General features: G+C 40.5%; 3 protein-coding genes across 3 annotated transcripts in view; 2 read left to right on the forward strand and 1 right to left on the reverse strand.

The window, feature by feature from the left end:
* Positions 1–5,925, forward strand: part of pds5b (PDS5 cohesin associated factor B) — a 29,314-nt gene extending 23,389 nt beyond the window's left edge. Inside the window, exons 27-35 of the mRNA XM_008427331.3 lie at positions 658–790; positions 892–1,011; positions 2,049–2,111; positions 2,205–2,350; positions 2,522–2,594; positions 3,646–4,067; positions 4,147–4,227; positions 4,931–5,039; positions 5,137–5,925. Of these exons, the coding sequence (XP_008425553.1) occupies positions 658–790; positions 892–1,011; positions 2,049–2,111; positions 2,205–2,350; positions 2,522–2,594; positions 3,646–4,067; positions 4,147–4,227; positions 4,931–5,039; positions 5,137–5,169 (1,180 nt within the window). The 3' untranslated portion in view covers positions 5,170–5,925. The remainder of the gene's footprint in view (positions 1–657; positions 791–891; positions 1,012–2,048; positions 2,112–2,204; positions 2,351–2,521; positions 2,595–3,645; positions 4,068–4,146; positions 4,228–4,930; positions 5,040–5,136) is intronic.
* An 87-nt stretch (positions 5,926–6,012) lies between these two features.
* kl (klotho) lies at positions 6,013–19,474 on the forward strand. The gene is made up of 13 exons (XM_008427330.3): positions 6,013–10,694; positions 12,137–12,567; positions 12,653–12,732; positions 12,839–13,001; positions 13,921–14,026; positions 14,488–14,637; positions 14,955–15,190; positions 15,937–16,132; positions 16,211–16,389; positions 17,245–17,352; positions 17,468–17,573; positions 17,676–17,802; positions 18,174–19,474. The coding sequence occupies exons 1-13, from the start codon at positions 9,978–9,980 to the stop codon at positions 18,506–18,508; spliced, it is 2,934 nt and encodes a 977-aa protein (XP_008425552.2). The 5' UTR covers positions 6,013–9,977; the 3' UTR covers positions 18,509–19,474.
* Positions 19,475–19,590: 116 nt separating this feature from the next.
* Positions 19,591–23,392, reverse strand: rfc3 (replication factor C (activator 1) 3). Its single transcript, XM_008427329.3, has 9 exons — positions 23,168–23,392; positions 22,081–22,218; positions 21,541–21,608; positions 21,332–21,429; positions 21,035–21,216; positions 20,415–20,551; positions 20,232–20,330; positions 20,056–20,125; positions 19,591–19,974 (listed from the first exon to the last, which is right to left on the reverse strand). The coding sequence occupies exons 1-9, from the start codon at positions 23,252–23,254 to the stop codon at positions 19,783–19,785; spliced, it is 1,071 nt and encodes a 356-aa protein (XP_008425551.1). The 5' UTR covers positions 23,255–23,392; the 3' UTR covers positions 19,591–19,782.
* Between the last annotated feature and the right edge of the window lie 4,139 nt (positions 23,393–27,531).

The raw sequence follows: 27,531 nt of genomic DNA on the forward strand, positions 1-27,531 counted from the left end.
TACAGGATAGAAGTTGTTTTCTCTTAGGTGGGTTTTTATTATTATTTATTGACTATTTATTAGTATTAGTATTATATTGTTATAGTACGCCCTGGTAGAGATGTTGAAAAAATCTCTATTTTTAACAAAGAGGATTTTAGTAAAAGTTTGAGTGATGAAAGCTTCCATTTAAGTACATTAACTGTGTTGAAAAATCCACATAGAAAATAAATATTAATACATTTGTAGGTTATCAAGATTTCTATCAAAATAAATGCAACTGTAGGATTGTTCATTTTTAATTCTTTTTATTTGGTGGTGTCTGAACATTTTGTTGATACTGTGATGTGAAATGAGGCTGATATCTCTTCAAAATCAGAAATCAGATTCATTATACATCCAGCTCAACAACATGGTTTGTTATTTGAAATATTATTTCAGTTTGTACATTTAGACATAAACTCAATGTATGTCTGTTAAAATTATTGCAGTCCACAGCCACTACTCAGGCTATGAAAGAGTTTAATTGTAGTTAAACAAGCATCACAGATGTTATTAACGTTGAGCTGAAATGCGGAGCACGTATATTGTTTGCTAATATTCATTGCAGTTCTTGAAGATATTGATGAATAAGTTAAATGTATAATTGAACGTATGTCTATTTTTCTTCCTTTGCAGAGCTTTGTGGTTCGTCCTCGAGATCATCATGGCCAAGAATGAGAACAACAGCCATGCGTTCATCAGAAAAATGGTGGAAAACATCAAGCAAACAAAAGACGCCCAAGCCTCTAGTGATCCCAAAACCAATGAGGTAAAAATGACTTTTCTAATGTGAATGATTACATTAAGTACTGATGAATTATTTTCTTTATGAGGCATTTTGTGGATCAAATGTTTGCCTCTCCATTACAGAAACTTTACACAGTGTGTGACGTAGCCATGAACATCATCATGTCAAAGAGCACCACCTACAGCCTGGAGTCCCCCAAAGACCCTGTGCTGCCTTCACGCTTCTTCACCAAACCAGACAAGGTCAGTGGCTCAGGGGCTGATGGGAAGGTCTAGACCAGTGGTTCTTAACCTGGGTTCAGTCGAACCCCAGGGGTTCGATGAGTCGGTCTCAGGGGTTTGGCGGAGCCTCTGCCGCGGAGGTAAAGACGCACTTGTGTAAAGTCGTGATGACGCCCCGCTTTGTCATCACTTGCTGCAGAGGATCACGTTACATTGCTTAGCCAATCAGAGGATCACGTTACATTGCTTAGCCAATCAGAGCTGCGGAGGAGCTCTGATTGAAGGAGCTCCACTCTCAGCATGGATTTGAACTTGTGTCTTTATTTACTTCAGCAAAACTCACAGTTTTTACCAAATGCTGTAGCTTTCGGTGTACTTCTAAATCTGCTTCTTAGTCGCATCTTTTCGGGGTTGCTACTGCCTCTAGTGGCGTGGGGGTGGTAACACAACTAATATAATTACATTACTAAATCAGAATACCGCAAAGTCTTTATTATTTATTATTAATTTTTCATTCTCTTAAGAATGTAGAGCTAATTAAATGATCTAAATAAGACCTTAAAGTGGTTCCAGTTTCTCTCAATGGCCAACCTGTTGAAACTGTGGCAAATTTTAAATACCTTGGGTCGTTCCTGGACAGTCAGCTCAACTTTGCTGGAAACACTGACTATATTTTGAAGAACTGTTGTCAGAGACTCTACCTTTTAAGAAGACTTAGTGATCATAGGTGACCCAACTAGATTCTTGAATTTGGGGGTGGGGAAATCATATTTTACGTATTTATCACTACAGAAGGGTTCAGTGAATGCGCATATGAAACTGGTGGGTTCGGTACCTCAGAAAAGGTTAAGAACCACTGAACTAGTTGGATTCATTTTCATCAGAGTCAATATATAATAATGAAAATGAAGTGTGCAGAGAAATGTGCAGTCTTTATTTTTGTTTTGTTTAAAATAAAAATGATAACTCTCTTCACTGACACGTAGAAATGAGCACAACCGCAAGATTTACTGCTACGGGTTTCGTCTCTCATTCACTTGTATCTTGTCGTGTTTCAGAATTTTAGCAACACTAAAAATTACCTTCCTCCAGAGATGAAAGCATTCTTCACTCCAGGAAAAGTAAGCCTGCCAAAGCCTCTAACTTGCTGTTGCTTTCCAATTTGTGTTTGTACTCGAGCAAAACCGTTTTCCATTTCTTCCTTCCATCTCAAGCCCAAGTCTGCGAACGTTTTGGGCGCGGTAAACAAGCCGCTGTCATCGGCGGGTAAACAGCTCCAGAGCAAAGCCTCTCGTATGGAAACTACCAGCAACAACGACTCGTCATCCAATCCGGGCTCCCCGCAGCGCGGCAAAACCAGGTTTGGTGCATGAAAACCGGCATGTTGCTCAGTGGAAGATCTTTCTTCTAGTTTTAGAAATTCACCTATTCTAGTCGTTAAAAATGCACAAATTATTATTATTATTTTTTTAACATATTTATGAATATTCAGATAAAAATTTGTGCTAAAGTAAGCTGCTGTTTCTCCCAGACATGACAGCACAGAAATGGATCATAGTGAAAACGAGGATTTCAGCCTGAAGAGATCAGACAGTGTTGACAAGGTAAGATCCAGAAAATTATACAAACTGCTGGAAATATCTCAAATTTAGAGTCAAACGTAGAAATTTTGAAATGGTTTGTAAGAATCCTCTCAGGTGGAAATTTAATTTTTATATTTAATTCCACATATAAATATAAAATGATTTTTAGATGCATTGTGATGGAAATTAAATTATTCAGAGGAGTTGCTAGGTTTTAAATTTTAAAGAACACGTTTTTCCGGTAGGAGGTCATCATGGACAAACATGTTGTCTGAAATGACACAGTAGCTCAGGAGCAGACGCCTCGTTTCTGGGATCCAGCTAAGTGATGTCAGCCATAAATCCCTATTTTAGTCTTTGAAGCTGCTGTACAAACACCAGCTGGACCAAAGTCAAGACCAGATGAGCAAATACAAACTCACTGGTTCCAACTGCACACACATCGTTTTGTTTGTCAATGTCTTCTTGGAGAAATGCTAAATGTAAGCTATCAGGAAGTTTATGTTTCAAGACCATCAATGTTGCATTGAAAATAAATAGAAAAAAATATATGTTATTCTTGGGAAGCAACAAAAACCCAGTTAGGTTTCACTTGGGGGGGGGAAACACAAAATTATTGTCGGTTCATTCAAAGCATTTAGACGAGGCCAGGATTTTATGGAAACGGGGAAAATGAGAACATTTTCATTTATCAGTAATCAGTTAACATTACTAACAATAAACAGCCGATTCTGGAGAATATAAAGCCTCACTTTACCAGTGAGATTTCCAGAAAGATGTTAACATTTCCAGATTCAGCTACACGACATGTTGAAAACTTAAACAGAACAACTTTTGATTGATCTATTTCTATCTCTCTGTGGAAACCTGAATGAAACTTGTCTCTGAAGAATATCCTTTTTAACGACTTCTAGGGTCTTTTAAACACTCCAAAATTAATACTGAAACTTTGTAAAGACTGTTGTTATGGCAGCCTTGTATTCCCAGATTAACACCTGAGTGATCCGTTAATCCCGTTCAAATCTAATGTTTCCTCCTTCTGCCACAGCTCAATGACTCTGTTCTCTTACAGGACATGGAAAAGCCCCGCGCTCGCAAACGCGGCGTGACGTCCAGCGACGACCAGGAGAGCAAGCCAAAGCGCGGACGCAAGAGGGGGTCTGCCAACACCACCGCCGCTACAGAGTCTGAGGACCAGTGGGACGAGGACAACCGACCAGAGGATGAACAGAACAGCCCACCGAAGAAAGGACGCAGGGGCCGACCACCGAAGTCTGCCTCTTCCAACCAGGAAACACCCGTAAAGGGGAGGAGGGGGCGAAAAAAGGCAGCGCCTCCGCCAGAGGAAGACGATGATGAGAACGAGGAGGATGAGGAAGAAGAGGAGAGGGTGGACGACGAGGACGAAGATGACGAGGACGACAAAAGCAGCGAAAACATGGAGGTGAAACCGAAGGGCGGAAGGCAAGCCAGGGCGCCACGGCGGCCACAAGGGTACGCGTGGTTCACCTTCGCCGCTGCATGCTGTGAACTCGTCGCTTTCTGTTTGACTAAAACTCTTGTTGTCCAGCAGCTCAGAGTCGGCAGAGTCCGTGCCTCAGAAGAGGAGAGGACGTCCACCTAAATCAGCTCAGCCAGCGGCAAAGAAGCCGACGTAAGAGTCACGTCAGCTCTTTCCTTCAAACAGGCGCTGCTCTCAGCTCAAAGCGGCAACAGTAGCAAAGCTGCTCACTGACTGCAACTGGAATTGTGGTTGCTCTGCACAGGAATTAAAATTCATTATGGAATATGTAAAAAAATATGTATTTCTTGAAATTTAGGTTAATATGCATTCTTCAGTCAGAATGCTCTTTAAAGAAATGAGTGTTTAATTGGCTCTGTGAAATGTTCCCCTTGACAAGTCGCAGATTTCAATGTCTACATAATTCTGTGCCTTGATATGTAAACTACAGTCCCTTACAAAAATATTGAACTTTGATCTGCTTTGAACACAAACCTGTTTTGGGGGGATTTTACTGACACAAAGTTGATCATAATTGTAAAATGAAGGTGGGAGGGGAAATAGTTTTTCAAGAGTTTGACAAAATAAACTCCTGAAAGTGCAGCAAGACTCTTAGTGAATCATAAAACTAAAACGTTTTCTTTCTTTCTATATTTCTACCTGGTTTGAAATGACTGAGATGTTTGCTCACTCTTCTTAGCAACTTGGCTCAGACTCCGTTAGATTAGACAGTACAATATCTGTGAACATTGGAGTTTGAATTGAAGTTCAGTTTGGACTTTGACTGGGTCATTCTAAAAGATGACAAAGTTTTGCTGTGGTCATTACATTGTGGCCGGTTTGTGGGGTATTTCAGGCGTGGAGGGCGATCGAAAGCTGCTGCTGCTGCTGCTGCTAAAGATGACTCTGAAGACGAAGAGGAGGAGGAGGAAGAGGAGGAGCAGGACGATGAGCCAGCACCAAGGGTACTTATTGAAAAGCTGACTTCAGTCATATACGGATCTAACAGAAATCCATAACTTTAATTTTCATCGTTTTGTTTTTTTATTTTCCTGCTTCCAGGGTCGCAAGAAGACAACCGGGCGAAGAAGATGAGCTGTGGGGGGGGGGGAAACGACGACGCGTCTCAGTTGTATTCGAGGAGGAAAGAACATGTGGACATTAAACTTTTTAAACTTTTCATATGCCTACGCTCCTACTGTTACACCTGTGTACACTCTTGCATATACCACGTACACACTACATCAGAACATGTGCATCGTCAGCTGTGGATCGTTGCTTCGTGTCGCATTGTGATGATGTTTGCCACATTAGGTAGAAATCATTTTATCAAGAAAACAAAACAAAAAAATCACTTGTAAATAGTCTTCTGTCTGGTTCATGTTCTGTTGTGTTGGATGCTGACTGGGGGGATGATGTCAAGACTTTTCCCGCTGTTATAAAAATGTTCCCATTGACACAATATTGCTTATCAAACTTCCTGCTATTTAAAAAGAATCAGATTACCCCTCAACTTTTTGTGACTGTATATGTGTCATTTTACTGTTAATGAAATGTTTTTGTTTACAGCTATGTATATTAATACCGTTTTTTTTTTTTTTTTTTTTTACCATGGGCAAAATACTTAAAAAAAAAAAAAAAAAAGATAAAATGTTCCAAATGTGGAGTTTTCTGGATGTTATTGTAGTGTGCATTTAATTTTTAGATTTGTTCTCACTGCTAGAAGGAAGTCCTGAGCAGCTATGGTTGTCGTGTTTGTCACTGCTGGTTAACTTGGCTTCACATCCACCCAGTCACGTCTCCCGTTGTATCAATATGATTCTCTATAAAACCTGAAATGTTTGAATTGTTTTTATTTTGTTTTGATATCATTCATTTCCTTACTTTCATATCCTGCAGTGACGACTTTGTTAAAGTAAAAGCCAGCGCTCTGTTTGCAGAGGATCTGGACCCTCGGCTATTGAAAAGCGATTGCTTGCTAGAAGCGTGGATTCTGTTGAAGTTTTTACCAAGTCGCCAACGTTTGACCGAGGCATGCGTAATACACCAGTTCAACTCAAAGAGAAGTGCCGAGCTGAACGAGAAAACGGCTGTCAATGTTGATTCAATATTTGGATGAATGGTCAACACAGACTGAGAGGCCTTGTTCACTTCCTCCACTGCCAAACTACAAAACGGTGCACAAAATTGACATTATCGTTCACAACTTCTCCATCTGCTCACTGATTGGCCCTATTGAAAATCTGCAGGAGGAATCCATCTCAATGGGAGAAAGTCCAAAAGGAGCACTGAAAGGAGATGAGGATCAAGTCGAGTTGCGCAGGAAGGCATTGGCCAGGCTAATGTTGCCCTAAGCTAAACAAAACTTGCCAAATGTCATACACTCCAAGGCTTTGTCATGCATGGATTTAAAACAGATTTGAAAGCACGCCTCCATTTTCTTTCTGGCAGATGCCAAGAGGATGTAGGATGTCTTTAAAGCATTCTACCCACAAACCCACCATGTCCTGAGTCAGGATCTGCAGTACACTGTCCCCATGCAGTGTTGGTGGTGCACCGTCTCCCTCTCCTGAGATGCTGGATGGCTGACCAGAACCTCCTCGAACCTGTTTTGAAGTCAAACTCAATAGCTCTGCTAAATTCTTCCCTCGTCTCAAATTTTTGCCTCGGCAGCTGCTGCCACAGCCACATTCCACTTGTAGTACTGGTTCCTGTCGGCTGCTTCTGGGACCCCACAAGCCAAAAAGACCCAACAGGGCATCGCTCACCACAGGTATCCACCGGCCGGTTACAGGCACTCAACACCTTGCTGCCACATCTCTGATCTGCCACCTCAACAATAGAGGCTCAAACGTGATGTGTTCAAAACTCTGCCATAGGTGGGAGATGAACTCCATCTGACTGGAGAATCCACCAGATGTCCTCAGCAGACATAGTATTTGCACAAAAGTTCAATAACACCATCCTCGGGTTCTGATCCTCTATGTCTTACTGTTGTCAACATGAGCATTGAAGTGCCTGAGCAGAACAGCGGAGTCCCTGGTAGGAGCGCCCACTCCTCCAAGAAGGGTAAGGTCACTTGTCCTACTTGACCACACTTGTTATGACCTCTCCCTCCACACATAGGCGGAGGATGGCTACCTTCTTGTTCACTGTGGTGTACATACAGGCACCAAGAATGCCCACACCTGCTCAGCAGGGACAACTGCAGAGTGGAAGAGTGTCCAACCCGTCTCGAGGAGACCGGCTCCAGAGTCGTTCATCAAGGCAAGTCCAACTTTATCTTGCTGGATCCGATCAACCTCAGTGGTAACTAGCAGCTCCTCGAACTGAAAATTAGCCTGTTGGTTCACAGTAAATAATTACTATGCAAATGTAAGCAAATATGCTAATATTAAAATGGCTAAAAGTAACATGCACTATAATTAGTAGCAAAATATGATAATATAAAACTTCTATTAAGAAAACATAACTTTCATGCCTAATCGAGTTCTCTTAGGAAAGTGTAACTCACTTTACTATTGACACTTTCATTTTTAAAGAGTGAACCTTTATTTTGGAGCTCCATGGCTAATTATCCCTTTTAATCCCTGGTTTAGGCCTTGTTAGTGCATTTGAAAACCATTAATAATGTAACGTTTACAAGACTGCGTATAAAATTCCTCTCTGTTTAATTTCCTTAACAGGCACTAAGTAGATTAATACTCTGCATAATAATAAGGGAAGATCAGATTACAAATGTAGTTTTACCAAAGCACAAAGAAACTTACTTAAAATGTAATAAAATAAAAATGTTGCTGGTAAAGTTTTGGAGATTTTCCTTTCCAAAAGTATATTTTAGTGTTAATATACAGTAGATTCTTCCATCTAACAGCTCCAATAAGTAGCTAGTGTGCTTTGGCAATGCAACTGGCTGAGCACTGATATTATTCGCTTTGTGTACTTTGTGTATGTCTGTCACTAACCGCCCACCCTCAGGCTGCCTGGCATCTGTTAATGATGTTCATCCTGTGTTGTAAAATTGCCTGTTCTCCGTTCTAAAGAAGGCAATTCCACTCGAGTTTTTAAATTTTCCAAAGCACCTCTGCAGAATGGAAAACAACCTCTACTCTGGTGTGTTCTTTTCCCAGTCATAATCCGTGACTAGGTCTATAATCCTGTGCTGCTCTGCTGCCTTTCTAACCTGCAGCAGTAAATGACAACAGTTATTATTCCAGACCTTCACTGAGCTGGAAATGTCTGAAAACCATTAAACACACGCAGTGTAAACTTGGACATCATAAAACCCAGAACAGCTTGTAAAAATGTGCACACGTAACAACACAGAGATCGTTTTTTATAAGAAGAAACGCAGTTAAATTTTCATTTTGATTTGTTTTCATTTATTACGATGGTTTTATTTAGAGTGACAGATTGATGGGAAGATGTAGTGCATTTATTTAAGAAAACATGGTTGAGGCTGGTAAACACATGAGAATAAACACTACTCTATCATACGTGGAGGGTAGGAGGGGGGAGATGAAATCAAAGCATGTTTATCTGTAAGAATGGTCCAGTTGAAGTACAAATCAAATGTAGAATCTGTAGTGAGACAGGATAATTGATGTTCACTGATCCTTTCAATCTGACTGAGCCTTAGTTATTTTGCAAAGTAAAATGGGGAAGTATTTCATCCTCTTGATGTGGAAAGCAGGTAGAGACATACATGAAGACCTGCAGCTGAAGAAATTAAGGAAATACAAATGCACACCACTTTTTTTGTTTGTTTTAGAAAATAACCAAAAATATAGAAAAGCATGTATCCTTTTCTTTCTACGTCACAATCACGTTCCAGATTTCAATACTTCTGAAGGGCTCTACAGACCTCCTCTGAAGTTGGGATTTATTTATACATTATCTCAAATTAATACTAGTGCAACTACGTGTTTTGAATGTTGCAGTACAAAGTGGATAGCTGATCATATTTTCAGCAATTACCCAGTTTACTTGAAATGTAATCTGTAACAAAACCAAGATTCCAGACTGGCTGCATTATTTAACTGATACGTTTATAAAGTATTCATAAACAGCCCCAAAATATATTTTTTTTTCTTTACTAAAATAATTATTACTTGTGATTTCTTTTTTTTTATTATTATTATTTTCCCTTCTACTTTAGCCTTCTTTGCTGGCAGGTCAAATTTGTACCATTCTTGAACTGCAGTGACAGTCCATCCACACAACATCATTCTGGTGTCCTCTGGTGACCTTTGAACCCACACGACATCAAATTTCTATCTACCATTGTTGCGTGTTATCCATTAAACTTACCTGCTTTTTGACTCGAGCACAAACAGACTCCCACTCTTCCTCAGAAGCTATGTATGGAAGAGGCCTGGGTTTCCAAGCAACCGAGTGATAATCAGGAGGATAAGGGCCTGATGTGAGCATGGTGCAGCAGGGCGCACTTAGTGATCTGCCAACCTGAGCGAACCAGGACCAGTGATGGAAATGCAAATGGATTCTATTTTTATGTCGCTTTCGGATGCAGGTAGGAGATGATCTGCCAGCTGAGGCTGGAGTAATGGAGCTGTTTACCACGGTGAAGGCCTCTCCGTCAGAGGCTTATTTTTCCTGATCTGTGAAATTCTGATTTAATTCGATTCGAATAATAATTTAGGAAGAAGTGAATCAAATGATCGTCTTAAATGACCACTGATGTGTCCCTGCCGACGCACCGATCACTGTGGCCCTCAGCAGGAAGCTGTGCTGCGCCTCCAGGCCTTCGTGCGTCAGGTGCTCTCGTTAATAAATGACAGATTTGGAGAGGCATGCGGGGGGTTCACAGCTGACTGACTGCTCCGCGCACAGTCCCGTTTAAGTCTCCAAGCATGGCGAGGTGAAGGTCACAGAGATCAGGAATCATGAGTGGGCTTTTCGCCCTCTTGACATTTCTCGCCCTTAGTTCTTCAGACGCGAAGCCCCACGCTGGGTTGAAGACGTGGGGCCGCTTCAGCAAGCTGCCCTACCCCGGAGACAAGGCTTTCCTCTACGATACCTTCCCCAGCGACTTCATGTGGGCGGTGGGCACGGCGGCGTACCAAGTGGAGGGGGCGTTCGAGAAGGACGGTAAGGGGCTCTCCATCTGGGACACCTTTACGCGCGGCGGGAACCGCATGGCCACCGGGGACGTGGGCAGCGACAGCTACCACAACATCCACGCTGACATCAGAGCGATCCGCCAGCTCGGGGTGACCCACTACCGGTTCTCCCTCTCCTGGTCCAGAATCTTCCCAAACGGGACGCGCGGAAGCTACAACGAAATCGGCACCAACTACTACCGGACGCTCATCAAGAGGCTGAAGGAGATCCGCGTCCAGCCGGTGGTCACCCTCTACCACTGGGACCTACCCGAACACCTCCAGCAGAGCCTGGGCGGCTGGAGCAACCCGGAGATGGTGGAGATTTTTAAGGACTATTCTGATTTCTGTTTCCATGCGTTTGGGGATGACGTGAAGTACTGGATCACCATCGATAACCCGTTTGTGGTTGCGCAGCACGGATACGGAACCGGGGTGGTCGCTCCCGGGATAAAGAATGACCCCGATCTCCCATTTCGGGTTGGACACAACTTGCTCAAGGTTGGTTAAACTAAGATATTGACATCTTGCATACTAGTTCCTACCAGGTTTAATATCACTTTAATTTAACCAAGAAGTTTACTTATGAGAGGAAATGACATGCATCATACATCAAAACATGACAAAACGGAGGAATATGAAATCTGGAGAAAAAAAAACTGTTTTCATCTATAATTAAAACTGTGTATATTAAAAATGAGCAGTGGTGTCCAAACAAAATTTTAGTTGAAAGAGCAATAAGAAGCCCTGTCTGCAGTTTACTAATCTGAATAAGAGACACAATGATCATGTGAAAGAAAGGGAGTCTCTTTGATGAGATTAAAATTAAACATTTTGACCTACTTGCAGAACTCTATCACTTTATTAACACTTTATTTGAAGGGGTGTGCATAAGACTGACATGACACTGTCATAAACATAACACCTGTCATGAACATCAAGAAGTCTTTATGATTGTTTATGACAGTTGTCATGAAGTGTCATTCTGTAAATGACATTTTTAATGCAAAGTTGCTCTAAAAGTTGCATTGAAAGTCCATTAAAAATGCAAATTTTGCATTAAATTGTCATAATTTACTAAATCGTGCAAAGTTGGCATTTTTAATGGACTTTCAATGCAACTTTTAGAGCAACTTTGCATTAAAAATGTCATTTACAGAATGACACTTCATGACAACTGTCATAAACATTCATAAAGACTTCTTGATGTTCATGACAGGTGTTATGTCATGTTTATGACAGTGTCATGTTAGTCTTATGAACACCCCTTCAAATAAAGTGTTACCCATCATTCCTGTCTTGAAACATGGGGAAGCTAGGAAGAGTTGATGGGATGGTGGATGGGACTAAATGTAGGACGATCCTGGAGGATTAAAGACATTAGATTCACCTTCCAGCAGGACAACAACCCTAAACATGCAGTCAGAGCCACAGTGAAAGATTTAGATGAATTTGTGTATATTGAACCGGCTCAAACTCAAGGAAGCTTAAAGTATTATGGTCTAAAAGGCAAACGGCAAACAAAATACCCCCTTCTGAGCAGAAAAGAAAGACACTTCTACTAATTAGAAGAGTGTGGCAGAGTTACTACCTTTAAGTTAAGACTGAAACATGGGAGACGTAGCTCTATCACAAAGAACCCAATATTTTATTACATTTTTTATTTCTAAGAAAAACAAAGAAAAGCATTTGTCACTTTGCTCCCACTAAAATTAAGCTCTTCATAGTATTTGGTCTATCACTTTAAATGTTAAACCAAGAGTCTTTGGTTATAAAATGAGAGCATTTTAAAAAGAGTGCACTAGTAGCTTCAGTACTAATTTTGTCCCTTTCGGTTACCTGGTTCCACTAGTTATATTATTATTAGTGGTATTTTTTCACAGTTGACATTTTTCAGTAGGTTTCCTGCCTGTATTTGATGCTGCCATCTCTCTGTCCTCCAGGCTCATGCAGCTGCGTGGCATCTCTACAACCGCCGCTATCGGCCTCGGCAGCAGGGAAAGCTCTCCATGGCGCTGGCCTCTCACTGGATCAAGCCCCGCCGAACCCGCCTGGAGAGCCTGCGGGAGTGCCAGTGCTCCCTGGACCACGTCCTGGGCTGGTTCGCCCGGCCGCTGTTTGCAGACGGAGACTACCCTCCCTGCATGAGGGAGCGGCTCGGCTCGCGCCTGCCGTCCTTCACCCAGGAGGAGAGAGAGCAGGTGAGGGGAACCGCTGACTTCTTCGCCCTGTCCCACGGGGCTACGCTGAGCTTCCAGCTCATCAACGACAGCCTGAAGTTTGGGCAGCTGGAGGACCTGGACCTGAGGATGCTTCTCTACTGGATCAATGCAGAGTATGACAAACCACCCATCTTTGTGGTGCAGAGTGGTTGGTGAGTTGGCATTATATGCTGATATTTTTCTTTCTTTATGAGAATGTTTGAGGGCAGTGTTGAACCAAGTTTTTATTTGAGACAGGTACGTCCTTGGAAACACGAAGACAGAAGACCCCAAACACATGTACTACCTCAAGAGGTTCATAGCAGAGGCGCTTAAATGTAAGTCAACTTGTTCCTGATAACAGCAAAAAAACAAGGTTTTCATTTATCCACATATTTAACGATAAACTAAATATTATTCATTTCTGACGTGTTTGTTGTCCAGCGATCATCATAGATAGAGTGAACGTGATCGGATACACAGCCTGGTCCCTTACTGACGGCTTTGAGTGGCACAGAGAATATGGGATTCGCCGTGGACTGTACTATGTCGACTTCAACACTCCTGACATGAAGAGGGAGCCAAAGACATCCGCTACCTTCTACAGGTTGCCTACATTACATGGATGGAAATGATTGGTTTAAAATATGTGTGATTCAATTTGTGCTTCAGCTGTTCCATAAGGATTCTCTTATCTTTGATTGAAGGAATACTGTTTTTGCCTTTTGTCACATTTAAATGTTTCAGATCATCAAAAGCACTTTAATACCAGACAAATGTAAACAGTGTTCGGTGACTCCACATATTTTTAAAAGGATTTAATTTTGGACTTTGACTAGGCCAAAATCAAACCCTTATATTTAGAGGGTTTCTGCTGATGTGTTTGAGGTGATTGTTCTGCAGTATAAGCCAAGTGTGTATGAGCTTCATGGTTCCATTAGTTACTGCATGTTGTCCAGTCCTGAAGCATCAAAACAGCCCCAGACCATCACACTAGCGCCACCATGTTTGATTGTCGGTATTTTGTTCTTTTTGTGAAACGTGTTAGTTTGAAACCAGAAGTATCGGGACACACACCTTACAGAATGTTCCACTTTTGTGTTTTCATTCCACGGAATATTTTTATTTTTTTTACAAAAGTCCAGACATTCTTTTGGGAAATGTGAGGCGTTCTTTGTGTTCCTTTTGGTCACCAGTTGTTTTCACTGCTGAGCCTGCCATGGACATAATTTCTATTGTTGAATCATTAACTTATCTGAGGCAAATGCGGTCTGCATATTCTTTAAATTGTTATTTATGTACTGCTTTGGAGGATCTTTCAATATTTTAATTCTTTAAAAGGAGATTCCTTGATTTTACAGGCCGCACACTGGTCAGGCCTGGATAAGCTAATGAAATAATGATACATTTCGCTTTTATACGTTCAGGTTAGTTTGAATCGTAAATGAAATCATGATTTATTTGCTTTAGTCAAATTTGTTTGACGATTTGAAACATTTCAATGTTTTTTTTCATCATTTCTACAGGAACGTCATCCATAAGAATGGATTCCCTGAACTTCCAGAGAACAGACCAGCACAAGGAATGTTCCCGTGTGATTTTGCATGGGGTGTATCGGCCAACTCCATCCAGGTGTGTTAAAGTATGTGCAGTTGGAACGTAGCGCAGCAAGAATGTTTCCTGCGAAATGGGACTTCTATGAAATATTAACTGTTTTCTTAACTTGGGTTCAAAGATTCCCATGTGAATCTCATATTAGGTAAAACTCAAACAGTGTTACAGCAGGTAGACAAGTATTTTACTCTAGATCCACCTTTTTTGCATCGTTCTGGTTTGAAGCTGCTGTGCTGATAAGTATAAGGCTTTCTAGCTTGCAGTTTTCTTGGTTTAAAGTCCAGCTGAGTTGCAGGAAAAACATCTGATCCTCTCTTAATCATAAACCTCCTAAGCTCCCATTTTGGCAGCTTGGCTAAGCAGGACTGGACCAGCTGTCATCGATTTATCCCATTTGGCCTTTATTTGCGGTGCTGTGTATTTCCCGAGTGTAAGCTTGTGTGTGTTTGTACTAGTGTTTGTTTGTCCTTGTGTCATAGGTGGAGACAACTCCCACCCAGTTTGCAGATCCCAATGTTTACCTGTGGAACATTTCCAACAACGGAGAGCTGATCAAGCTGGAGGGCTTGAGTGCGCCACCTTTACACCGAGCCACACATTGTGCTGATTATGCCACAATCCGCCAGCAGGTGAGCCTGCCAAACATCTCCCAGTTGGCCAGCTTTAAACTGAGAAATAAATCCAGAGTCCTGGATGTGTTTTACATGAGCATTTTGATGCTGATTTGTCTCGTCTCGCCTTAAAGTAACTGTGCAGAAAGTCATAAATGTTGTTTTAGGAGAACAGTTTTTATCTTTGTCTTCTCTCGCATTGTGTAGTATTGACATTTATTATTGCTCGGCTTTGTCAATTGAGATAAATAACTGCAAAACAAAAAGTTACCTTTAATGAAAAGCTATAAACTGCATCTGCTTAACTGACTGTTTTTATTCCTGCCTTATTTCAGGTGGATGAAATCAGGCAGGTGGGGGTAAACCACTTCCACTTTTCCCTCAACTGGTCTGCTCTGGTGCCCACAGGTGACGTGGCTTATCCCAACACCACCCTGCTGGGATATTACCGCTGCTTTACCCGTCAGCTGGTGCAGGCCAACGTCACACCTGTGGTCACCCTTTGGCACCACACGCGGCAGCGCAGCAACCTGCCAACCCCGCTCGACACTGCCAACGGGTGGCTCAACAGGTCAGACGTTTAGCCAATTATTTCGATGCAGATATTTTTTTTTTAAAACAATGTCACTGACCTAGTGCATAGCTTCTTTTCGATACTGTGATGTGGGCTGCAGTAGTTCACAGACTTTGATCACCAGCTAAGTATCGAACCTCTGATATGCAGAAAATACTGAAGATGTCCGTAGCTGCAACGCCGTTTACAAGGGTGCAACTCAAATGTGGCAATAATAACCTGATAGCAACCTGACTAAATGTCATCCTACCCAGACCCAATGCTCTGTTTGCACCGATGATGATTTACTCATGTCCACCTGCTAAATGCTTGGATGTAGTCCAACTGTCAGCAACCTAATATACGCTCTGATTAATCCGGCTAATAATATTTCGCCATTTCGTGGCACCAGAATAGCTCTGAACTGTCATGATGGAAAGTCGCGTGTTCATCCTGAAAAGTGAAATCTACACATGCGCCACACCAGACAGTTACACATTTTTCCACATGCCTAGATGCAGATATTAAATAATATGACAGCATAATAGGGAGGTAACTGTGCTCTGAGCAGAGCCCTGCTTTCTAGCTTATTTCTAGCTGGTAGTCATGGTGGCTGAATTGGGGGTTGTTAATGAAAAAAAAGCTAAATTTCTACTTATCCAAACTTCTCAAGACTGCACATAAAACCTGAGTACTTGCATTTAGTTTTGTTTCAAAATGTACTTGCGGATGTTTTAACTGACAATATCATATTTTGTCCTCAGTAAGACACCAAAGGCCTTTGCAGACTATGCCAGGCTTTGCTACAGAGAAATGGGGGCCCATGTAAAGATGTGGATCACCTTGAATGAACCCAATGATGAGATGGTGAGCTATCAGGAGGGCCACCAGATGCTGCTGGCACATGCTCTGGCCTGGCGTGCCTACGACCAGGAGTTCAGACAAACGCAAAGAGGACAGGTCAGTAAAACACTTAGTGCCGAATAACTCTCCTTTTAAAGTTTTAAATGTATCTGTTAAAATGATGCACTTTCCTAGGTGTCTCTGGCTCTGCACATGGACTGGGTGGAGCCGGCATTTTCCTTCAGCCGAGAGGACGTGGAGCCGGCGAAAAGGGTTTTGGATTTCTGCGTCGGCTGGCTGGCCGAGCCGATCTTCGGCAGTGGCGATTATCCTGTGGGAATGAGGAGCTGGCTGCGACAGCTCAACTCTCTTGAGTAAGAAGAAAGAAAAATTCCTCCTTTTTTTTAATTCTTCACCTTTTTAGCTGCAGTGTGTTGATGACTGGATACAAATTCTTAAATTGGATGAAGCGTAGAATAGCAAAGTGTCACCTCTCCCCCATTCGTTTCTGAGCGCTGATTTTATGCTGCCAAAACAAAAGTTCCTACACTTCTTTCCTTGTTTTAGTTGTTTGGATGTCATTTCCAGTGATAGCGCGGAAACTAAAGAATCACCTATTTAAATATTACACGTTTTATTTACATATACATAGATAGAGACGGACTAATCAGCTCGTATCAGCGTCCTAGACTTCCATGTTACTCTAAAAGAGGCAGAACAAAAAGGCCTCTCATTCTGTACTTGAAACATTCCTCAAATTTATGTTGAGCAATAATGTATAGTTTTCGATTAAGTGTAATAGTCAAAATAAAAAAGTAAATAACTTTGCATACATGACATCAGTAGGTTGCATTATTTATCAAGTGCCGCGTTTCACTGCTGCAAGTTAGCATGTTAATGGTGTGTTGGTGAGTCAGGAAGATGGATGCATTTTAAATAAGTTTATGTTTCATTCTACCAATGGATTAATAAAGGTTTTCCAAATAAATGTGAAAAAAGGCAAAAGTGTTTGCCGCTATTTTGTTTGACAAAGTTACCTGAAAAGGTTTCTTGAATGTCATGTCAGAGCAGTTATTGCTTCCTGATGGTCTCCCTGCTTTTTCGAAGTGTTACACAATTCAAACAGATGAATTGTGGAAATCGGATTGGCAAAAAATGGGCAACTTTACACCATGGGTACCGCTTTTTGTCTCCTCTTTTACTCTCTAGCTCTTTTCTTCTTTAAACAGATTGCCTGTTTTCAACGAGGAGCACAGACAGCTGGTCAGAGGCACGTATGACTTTTTCGCTATGAGTCACTTCAGTACCAAGCTTGTGACTCACGCCAAGGAAGACTCGTAAGTCAAAACCATTTTTTTGCTTTACGTTTGATCTAAAAACAAGCGCACTGAGCAGACGTGGAGTAAAAACCTGGATCCTGTTTTGAGCTTTGTGTGACCTCCATGTGAGCAGATACACTTACACAGAGATGCTTGAGGTTCAGCACATGATAGACACAACATGGATCATGTCACCCAGGCCCGTCGTGCCCTGGGGGCTGAGGAAGGCTCTAAACTGGGTAAGACTGGGCGACTTTGATCCTAGCAGTGCCGTCATGCACAGAGGATAATATTTAAATGAAGAACTGTGTGATTGTTACATGTGCTCTTTCTGTGTGAAGGTAAAGCAGCACTACAGCGATGTACCCATCTATGTAATGGCTAACGGAGTCCAGGAAGACCCAGCCCGTTTCAAAGACTCCCTGCGAGTTTATTACCTCTATAACTACATTAACGAGGCACTTAAAGGTAGGACTAATACAGCAGTTTTTACATTTTATTGATATTTTAACTGGTGAATGTGTTAAAGAAGAGATTTGGCCTTTAAAACGGCTGAATCTTGTCCCTTATTGGCATCTGTAGAGATTAATGACTAGACAAGAATTTACTGACCCCTGATGGATATCAGCTGAAAACCTTCAGCATTCACCAATTTGTTGAGCAACAGGTGCTTGCTGTGCAGTTATGGTCCCTCACAAAAGTATTCACACCTCCTTACCTCATGGATACAAACTTTAATGTATTTCCTTTGGATTTTACGTGATGGATTAACACAAACCACTGCATAATTGACATGGAAGGAAAATAAAACATGATCACTACTTTCTTGTCACACTCAGCATTTACTCTGGATGGTGTCAACCTGAAGGGTTACTTTGCCTACGCCCTGAACGACCAAAGAGACCCGGGGTTCGGCCTTTACGGTCAGGTCCACGAGGAGGTCATCGTCAAGGCCTCCCTTTCCAACTATCGCAACATCATCCAGCACAACGGGTTCCCGATTCCCGGAGCGTCTCCGCAGCAGTGTCCCGCACCGCCACAGCCCTGCCCCGGCTGCCACATCCTCATCAGGAGGCCCGTCGTGGGCTTCTTGACTCTAGTGGGCTCAGGAGTTCTGATTACGCTGGGCCTCATCATTTACTACACCACCAAGAGGCACAAGGAGTATTACTGAGGAAGGGATGCAGACCAGGCTGCCGGTTCAACCGTTCTTATGTAACGTTAGGATGTGACTATAACTGAATCAATTCTACCTCCAAGAAACAAACACGAAACATAACCATCGATATATAGAAAAATTACTTGTACACCATCAGATAAAGAGACACATCTAAATGAATGTTTGCTTCATTTTAAAATGCGAGATGTAGTTTTTGTCTCTTTGTGACGGTTAGGTATTTTTTTATAGGCATGGGCCCTTATATAATCCACACAGGCGAGTAAAAACATCAGTTTCCATGATTTTTATCAACATTTTTAAAAAAGGTTTAATACATATAATTGTTTTTATATGAAACAGAAAAGGAATTTTCCTAAAGTTATATAATATATTGTACTTATTCATGGCTGCTAGGATTTTCACGCATAAACAGAAAAAATGTAGAATAAACATACTACAGTTTATTCAAGTGACTGAATGAGCTATTATAGCTTTTTGGCATTTGGCTCTATGGAGTAATACAAATTAACAAGCTGATGTTAAATAGAACAGACTTAATAGGAGCATCGTCACAGCATGATGCTGCCACCACGTTTTACTGTAGAGACGGTGTGTTAGGGTAGCATTTAGGTCAAACACTTGACCTTTGGAACATCCTTTACATGTGTGCTGTATCCTCTGTATGGCTTGCAACAAACTGCAGATTGGACAATTTATGGCTCTTTTTTTTTTAGCAGTAGTAAGTCTTTGCTCACAAACTGTAATTTTAAAACCTTTTCCTCCTAACATGGGTGATTGTGTAGAGCTCCTTCAGTTTTCACACCATAACTGGTCATTTTCTAAGCAATGGGACACATTGATATAAGTACTTGGCCCATGCCTATTTGTTAGGCTTTTGGTGCTTACATATTTGTCTTAAATTGTAATTTATTAGTTATTTAAGCGATGTCTCAAAGACCTATAGACCCTGTTGTCAGACATGCTATGAGTAAACACAATTTGTGAATCAATTAAGTTTTAATTCATTAAACTAACTGAGGCTGAACTTCAGAGTCAAGTTGAAGAAGAAGCGGTTCTTGTAGCACAGAGATGCAGACTTTACATGTTACCAACATGGCGATTTATTGTAACCTCTCTGAACATTATAATACATTCCCCACCTTCCCAGTTCCGTCTTGTGTTTTCTCAATGGTTTATAGTCTGTGTGGAGTGCTGATGAATTTACCAATAATTACATAAACCCAAACTGCTATAAATTGTTCCAAATTATGGCACAAAGACTCTTGAACTCAAAACATCATGGCGTCCAGGCCGTCTTCCATAAACTTCTTGTACATGGCCATGAACTTTGCAATAAACGCCTCCAGGTGGTAGATGGCTTTGCTGCCCAGTTGGAGTCGGTGCTCATAGTAAGCAGCCAGGTGGGCCACCTCCGTCTTTAGCTGCCCGTCGCAGTTATTCAGCAGTTCTACCACTAAACCCTGTTACATGAAAGCAAAGGATAAATTTCTTTTGAATTTGAAAACTAGTTTAAAGGGAAGAAGAACTGATCATGATTTGACCTTTATGATGATGTCAGGGGGGATGCAGTGCGTCAGCAGCTCGTACAGCCTGGCTCGAACCTCCAGCAGCCTGAAACACAGAAGGAGGGCTCCTGCATTTGAACATCTCGCAGTCTGACTCAGCTCTTCCTGAACCCGACTACATCTCCTGTACACAAACACATTTCCCATCATACCTCTGAGGACTCTGCTGGCTGACGATGGAATTAGCAGTTTCCCTCAGGTACACCTCCCAGTCCGGCTCTGGCACATCCTGATCTGCTGAGAATGGATACCTGCAGAATGTCACCACGAGACACGTGAGCATACATTTCTGCAAAAATATTCATGCAAAACATTGTTGCGGAGACGCAACTCACTGCTGCACTCTGCACGCCTCGCACATCAGAAGAGCTCTGCGGAGGTTGCGACCCGACTTTACGCTGATCTGCTTGGCCAGCTCAGGCGGCAGCACCAGACCTTCCTTTTTACAGACCGACGTCAGAACGCTGCACACCTGTGAAAACAGGACGATCACAGAAGGTACTGGTCCAGAGTTTACAGGTTTGTGTTACCTCGGTGTCGAGGAGAAAACAAATCCGAAACGCCTTGGAGAAGTGATTGTTGGCACAAATAAGTCACGAGACGCTTAAAACTATTTTAACACCATGCTTCTTAGAAAGACTGATGACAACTAGAAACATTTAACTCAAGACTAGATAGTGCAACAATCAATGGCAGAAAAAAAAAATCAAAACAGATATATTTCAGACTCAGTCAATCTAAGAATAATTAAAGATTAAAAGTAGAACTTGCTTGTAAGATTTACCAAGAAAATGTCTTGGGAGGGAAAATAGATCAAGACCAGGACAGCTCTGACAAATTTAGAGGCTGGTAAAGACCAAGTCCTATTTATAATGGATCCTATTTATAATCTCATTTCCCTATGATTGTATTCCAATTAAGTTTGTCCCCCCCCGACCCCCAAGCTCCTTTTTACCTCCTCTGTGCTGGGCAGAGGAACTCTGACAGCCAGGCATCGGCTCTGGATCGGCCCGATGACCTTCGAGGTGGATGTCGAGCATAGGATGAGGCGACAGGTAGCCATATACTTCTCCATTGTGCGTCGCAAGGCATGCTGGGCGTCCTTAGTAAGTCTGTCCACCTCTGTTAGCAGCACCACTGAGAAAAAAAGAAGATCCTTTTTTTGAGACGTATTATTATTTCTAGGAAGCTTTACTCTCTTAGCACAGCAGCTCTACGCCACACACTGACACTCAGAGATAGTCTCTTCTACCTTTGAACTCTCTCTGAGTGCTGGACTGGATTTGCTGGGACTGGGCCACAGTTTTAATCAGCTCCTGGATCACCACACGATCCTGGTTTCCCGCATCACTGGACAACAAAGACATAATGTTTCATGTTGCATTGTATTCCCTCTGAACAGCAACAAAAATATAAAAAAGGAAATAAAAGGAAGCATTAAACCATGTAGAAGTTTATTACCTTGGGTTAACCTCTAAGTGATAGTTGCTGGCTATTGTGTTGATCTCAATTTTCTTTTTTGATGGAGCCTGTGGTCAAAGACAAAGCAAACATTTGAAGTGACTATATATCAACATGTATAACATTATATTAGATATTATGTGTAATGTCTCATCAGGAGAATGGCAGTACTAGAATAGTGATGCGTTAGTAATTTTATTATGAAGTATCGTTACTCTTACTTGAGTAAAATTCTGGATTCTCTACCCACTGAATGAAAAACAAACATGTTTTAACCAAAAATTCACCAGATTCAGATACACACCTGCAGTTTTTGTTAAAGTTTCATGAAAGTAACTGATATGGAAACATTTTCTTTTGCCTGATTTTCTTTTGTTCCTTAATTATTGTCATTTTACAAATTAACTTTATATTTTGGTCTGATTGTGTAATTTTTAGATATTAAATGATTGATAATTTGATCAGGTACTGTCAGTGTTGGAAACCCCTCATGATCTGCAGGGTCTAAAAGTGTTTTTGTTTTACTAATTCTCCTCTCACCACAATAGTTTGATGCTCTATGCGGAGCTTCTCCACCCCTGGTCCATACAGTTCTCTCAGCAAACACATGATGCGGGTTTTTTTCCCCGCTCCTGATGGTCCGTACACCAACAAGTGAGGAAAGTCGCCACACTGAACCTGGAACAAGTATTAAAAGAAATGTTTAGTTCCTGTGGGTGTCCTGTTTTTAATAATATTTTTACATAAACAGAAATAATATTGTTACATAATACATAAAACAGAGCCACTTAATCACTTGGGTTTATGAACGTACAGGTTATTTACTACAGTTTCTCCATTAGTTATGATTATAGCATCAGTAACTATAAAAAAAATAAAGATTTAGACCTTCAAATATTAACATAGTTTCTACAATCTTGTTTATAAAAGGTACAATTAAAGAAAAATAATCATGAATCTTTTAAGATTCTTTTAAATGGTGTCATTGTTTTAAAATAGTTTTATATTTGTGTATATGTATTAATTTTGTTTTGTAACCAGGTTGCTGTGCACTGCAGACTTCTGCCCAGGTCCCCCTTGAAAATGAGATCTGGATCTCAATGGGGTTTACCTGGTTAAATAAAGGAAATAAAATAAAACTAAAAAAAATGAAAAAGGGTATTTTTCTCACCAACAAATGTACATTTACAATAACAAAAAAAATTATTTCCACTGCAGTATTTCACACAAAAAAGTTATTTTTTTCTAAACGTGTAAACTTTCCACTTGACTGTTTTCAGAGCAAAATTGCCTCTTATAAAATGACTTAAGTACTACTTGTCTCTCCGATCTGTTGTTTTTGTGACGTCACTGGAGAAGCTTTGTTGTTAAATTATAGGTTTGACCTCGAATAAATAGAAATGTACAATAAAACAAATGGAGCTGGCTAGTGGCTTTAAACCTTTCTAGAACGGAACAATATCCGGAGTTACACTTTTACTAAACATAGCCAATGTTAAATTTACTCAGGGAGTTCATATACTTTGGCGGTTAACGTTTCGTTAACATAGCAGTAGTAGTATTTTTTTATATACAGTAACATAACAGGCTATAGCTAGCCTGTGGATAAACAGCTAGCTGCTCTCACCAGGTTTTTCAGTTGAGCCGCTTGTACTTTGTGATAGTCAAGTTTCCCAAGGGACGTCGGTCGATATTTATCCAGCCACAAACTCATTGTGTGAAGACTTTAGAGTAATTTTTTTTAATCGTCACTGTTTACGGACAGCCCGTCTGCAGCTAATCTCCCGCGAAATGTTTTCTTAAACGTAATCAACCGCCCTGCCTCACTTCCTGTGCCGCGGTACGGAGACTCCAAGGAGACAAAAACCTCTAAATGTGCCAAGGCCCGTCATGTAACAGAAGTAGGCATGCTGAGTCGCTCTAAGTTGCATTGGACTGTCTGTAAGGACAGAATAGACCCCCTACCCTGCTGTATTGTTAAATATAATATAAGTTCATTTACTTTATATACTTAAAAAAATATAGATTTTTTTTATTTGTTTTAATCTTTTTCAAAATCCTTTTCTCTTTCTCACTGTTTTTTCCTGTTTTTATTTTAATTATGTAAAGCACTTTGAAATGCCTTGCCGCTGAAATGTGCTATACAAATAAAATTTGATTGATTGATTGATTGATTACACAGGGTTACAAAAAAAATTTTTTTGAAAATAGTTTATCTTTTGACAACTGATTTATTACAAACATTCACTACTGAATCCAAAAATAACATCCATTTGTATCAATCAGGTCACGTTTTTATGCTAAGTTAATTTTTAAATTCGAGTTTTTTGTCTAAATGGATTATTATGGATAATTAAATTTTTTTACATTATCGGTTGATTTTTAGTAATATTTCTCATCCGAATTAGATTTTTAAGATATCAATTGTTTTCTAACACAATTTATTGATGAAATTTTACAAACATCAGTTACTGTAAATGTAGCAGTCCACATTGATTAATTAATTAATGTTATGGACATGTGAAGTGCATGTTACCGTCATCATTGTTCCAAATTTAGGGCTTGAACTTCCGTTTTGTGGAAACCCGAGAATGCTCAGCGACAGAGATGTCTCTCTTCAGAGTCCAACAGTAATCAGCCATCATGACTGCATCCCAGCGTCCCTGATATCTGGTCTCCATTTCTTTTATGTCCTGATGAAATCTCTCGCCCTGCTCGTCGCTCATTGATCCCAGATTCTCCGGAAACCGATCCATATGTGAGAATAAGTAATGCATTTTGATGCTCATGTTGCATCCGAGGTTTCTGAAAGCAGTCAGCATATTGGTGACAAGTTCTGCGTAGTTGCTGGCCTTGGTATTGCCAAGAAAGTTCTTCACGACCAAAACAAAAGCCTTCCACGCTTCCAGTTCCATTACATTCATTGATTTTTCGAAATCTGAGTCTCTGATAAGCTGACGGATTTGAGGTACGTCAAAGATGCCAGCTTTCAACTTCTCTATGGTCAATCCTGGAAAAGCCTGGCACAAGTAAGTGAAGCAGCCACCATTCTTGTCCAGAGCTTTGGTGAACTGTTTGATCAAGCCGAGCTTGATGTGCAGCGGTGGGAAGAGTATCCTGTCTCTGTCCACCAGAGGGTTGTTGATGACGTTCTTTACCCTGCAAGGCACCAATTCCTCCCGCACAGGCCAGTTCCTCCTCGTGTAATGCTGATCTCTGTCCCTACTGTCCCACATGCACAGAAAGCATGGGTACTTCGTGAACCCGGACTGCTGTCCTAACAAAAAGTTAACCATTTTCAGGTCAACACAAATGAACCACTCATGCTGATCATAACGAATTTTCTCCAGCACATACTTCACAGCTTCATACTTCTCCTTTAGTGTAGTCAAGTGAGCGAGGGGTACAGAGGCAAACAGGTTGCCGTTGTGCAGCAGAACACATTTCAGCGATCGCTTGGAGCTGAAATGGAGCACCCATTAACTTGTAGTCTGAATAAGTAAGTAATTTCATTTCTAGAACGTGAAATAAATAAAATTGAAATGAAATAAAAAATGCATGTAAACAGAATCGTAAAAAATCAAGATTTGCCTATGGTTCAAAAAGTTGACCTGATGGAGCAAAACGAATGTGATTTTTGGATTCAGCTCATCGAAATACTACTAAGTCAGCTGAAAAAACTTAGACAATTTTTTTTGTGTTGACCAGTGTTATCAGAGACCGTTGTTATAAAGTTATCAAATGCTTGCCCGGAAGTCCAAAAATACCAGCACCGTGGTTCTTCCACAGTCCACATAAAGTGGATGTCATTTAACAGTTTCACATTGACAATGGCTTCCTGTCTCCGTACTGTGATAACAGAAACCGGACTGAAAGATGGCAGAGTGATTGGTCATTGCTAACAAGGTATTTTTCATTCACTTTTTTCATCTGAATGTAAGGTTGAAGATGGATCTGTAATTCTCCAACTGCTACTTTTCCAGATTTTTTTTTTATAGTAGTGGTTTCATAATTGATGTTAAAGCCTAGGAGACAACACCTGATAAGAGGAATAGGTTTAATATTTGAATCGGATCAGATGCAACAACATCTCTGTGAAAAGAAGTTGGAAAGTTCATTGCAGGCCCTGGTAGAGTGTAATTCAGACGCTCCAGTCACAGGATGGTTTGTCAATCTTTGTTCATTCAGGTAAAAGCTAACAATTATGTTTATGCAACAGCTCACAGCCATCCTCTATAAGTCCTTTTTATTTTGACAGCATGAATCTTTTGCATGAAACAATCTGATAAGATAAAGAAAAAAAAAAGTTAATCTGCATTGGAAACAAAAGGACGCACCGACACTGAGCTAATCCTACCATCTCATCATGAAAAGGCATGAGTAGAGATTTAATGAAAATCTTTGTCCAGTTCATTATTTCACCTGGGTAGACATATTCTTTGTCTTATAAAAGGAAGAATGCAAAAATGTACATTTAAATCTAATCAGTTTCCAGTTCAAACATTCAGTCATTGTATCCTCCCTCCCATTCCACAGAATGTTAATTGTATTTCCTGCACACACTCCCTGCCTTTATCTTCTAAAATCTATGAAATGCTTGTTGTCAAAACATTGATCTGAGGTCTTTTACACATCTCAGACATCATAAACAGTACATGCTTTCACGATAACACGGCTTACACACAACATCTTCCCTTTGATTATTTTTTACATTTTTTCTCCTTTACAACCAACTTTCTTTCATGCATTTTATGTGATTGACCAACACATAGGGGCAATGAGCGTGAAGAAGAAGAAGATTGTACTTTGGCTTCAAATTTGTTTTTACAAATATCTAAAAAGTGTTGTGTGTATTTATATGCTGCTGTTCAAAAGCATGAAAATTGAAATAAAATATATACAAAATTTAAAAAAAAAGTTCAAGATGAATAAAAATCTTAGCTAGGCTCTCTGGTTTGGTGAAAACTTGTCAAGTCTTACCTGTTTCTCCATTTTCTACACCTTTTTTCCGCTTTGTTTCTGCATCTGCAGCTATTAAACAAACTGTTCTACCTAAATTTGATTCTTTATATTCTTTGTAGTTATTTATCCAAATGCTACAACCTGTTCTCCTCTTCACCTTTCTTCCACCTGGCTGAGGTAAATATACCTGTGACAGGAATGTTATACATGTAGCATGTCTGAGCAGGTTAGCGTAGCTTGCACTGAAACACATTCTTGGATTATATTAATGCAGCATTATATCAAGATTATATCAGTGACAATCTGTAAAAATCTGGATGTTTGAAAAGGTATTTCACTCGACTCAAAATTTCATCAAAGTTTATGCAAACGGATGCAGACAAAAATTAATTTTTGTACCCAGTCAAGTTCAACTCGATTCGGAAATACTTTATTAATTCCACAGTGTAAGTAAATATTGTGACTTCAATTATAATGCCTTTTTCAAAGAGTTTTTAAAGATCCTGATGGATAAGATAAAAGGCTGATCTCCTGTAGTGATCAGTATTACAGTATATCTGAAAAGACAATTTATTATTGTATGATTGTCTGATTAAGAGGATGCTATTGTAATGTTTTTCATTTTATGAACAATCTTTGTTTGCGTCTTCATCTCCAGGGGTTCCAGAATAGTCCCCAAACAGAGCCAGTGTTCTTTGTCTTTATTGTTGATCTTCTTAGACACTGCTCTGAAGCTCCTAAAGGAAAATAATGTCAATCAGTTTGTGACATGAAGATCAATTTGACAACGATCCAAAGCACAAACCAGGCCCACCTCTGAACCAGCCTAGTGAAAGGATGGACTTTAATCAGATTGAGCTGGCCTTACACAGATCATTTGCTCCATAAAACTTTCCACATGAGCATTACAACTAACACAGAAGTAAGTACAAAACTGCATTAAACTGATTTGTTCTAAAAAATGGGCCAAAACTCCTCCACAGCAGTGTAAAAGACCCATTATGAGTCACTGCAAATGATTGACTACAG

Source organism: Poecilia reticulata, chromosome 14 (genome assembly GCF_904066995.2).
Source record: "Poecilia reticulata chromosome 14, P_reticulata-male-v2, whole genome shotgun sequence".
NCBI lineage: Eukaryota > Metazoa > Chordata > Actinopteri > Cyprinodontiformes > Poeciliidae > Poecilia > Poecilia reticulata.

Bases quoted from the DNA above. Each gene is read 5' to 3' on its own strand.
- kl (XM_008427330.3), top strand. From the start codon at position 9,978: ATGAGTGGGCTTTTCGCCCTCTTGACATTTCTCGCCCTTAGTTCTTCA. The intron at 13,002-13,920 runs GTTGCCTACATT...TCATTTCTACAG, and splicing joins ACATCCGCTACCTTCTACAG to GAACGTCATCCATAAGAATG. The intron at 14,638-14,954 runs GTGAGCCTGCCA...GCCTTATTTCAG, and splicing joins ATGCCACAATCCGCCAGCAG to GTGGATGAAATCAGGCAGGT.
- rfc3 (XM_008427329.3), bottom strand. From the start codon at position 23,254: ATGAGTTTGTGGCTGGATAAATATCGACCGACGTCCCTTGGGAAACTT. The intron at 21,609-22,080 runs GTGAGAGGAGAA...CTTTGACCACAG, and splicing joins TAGAGCATCAAACTATTGTG to GCTCCATCAAAAAAGAAAAT. The intron at 21,430-21,540 runs GTAATAAACTTC...TTTGTTGTCCAG, and splicing joins CACTTAGAGGTTAACCCAAG to TGATGCGGGAAACCAGGATC.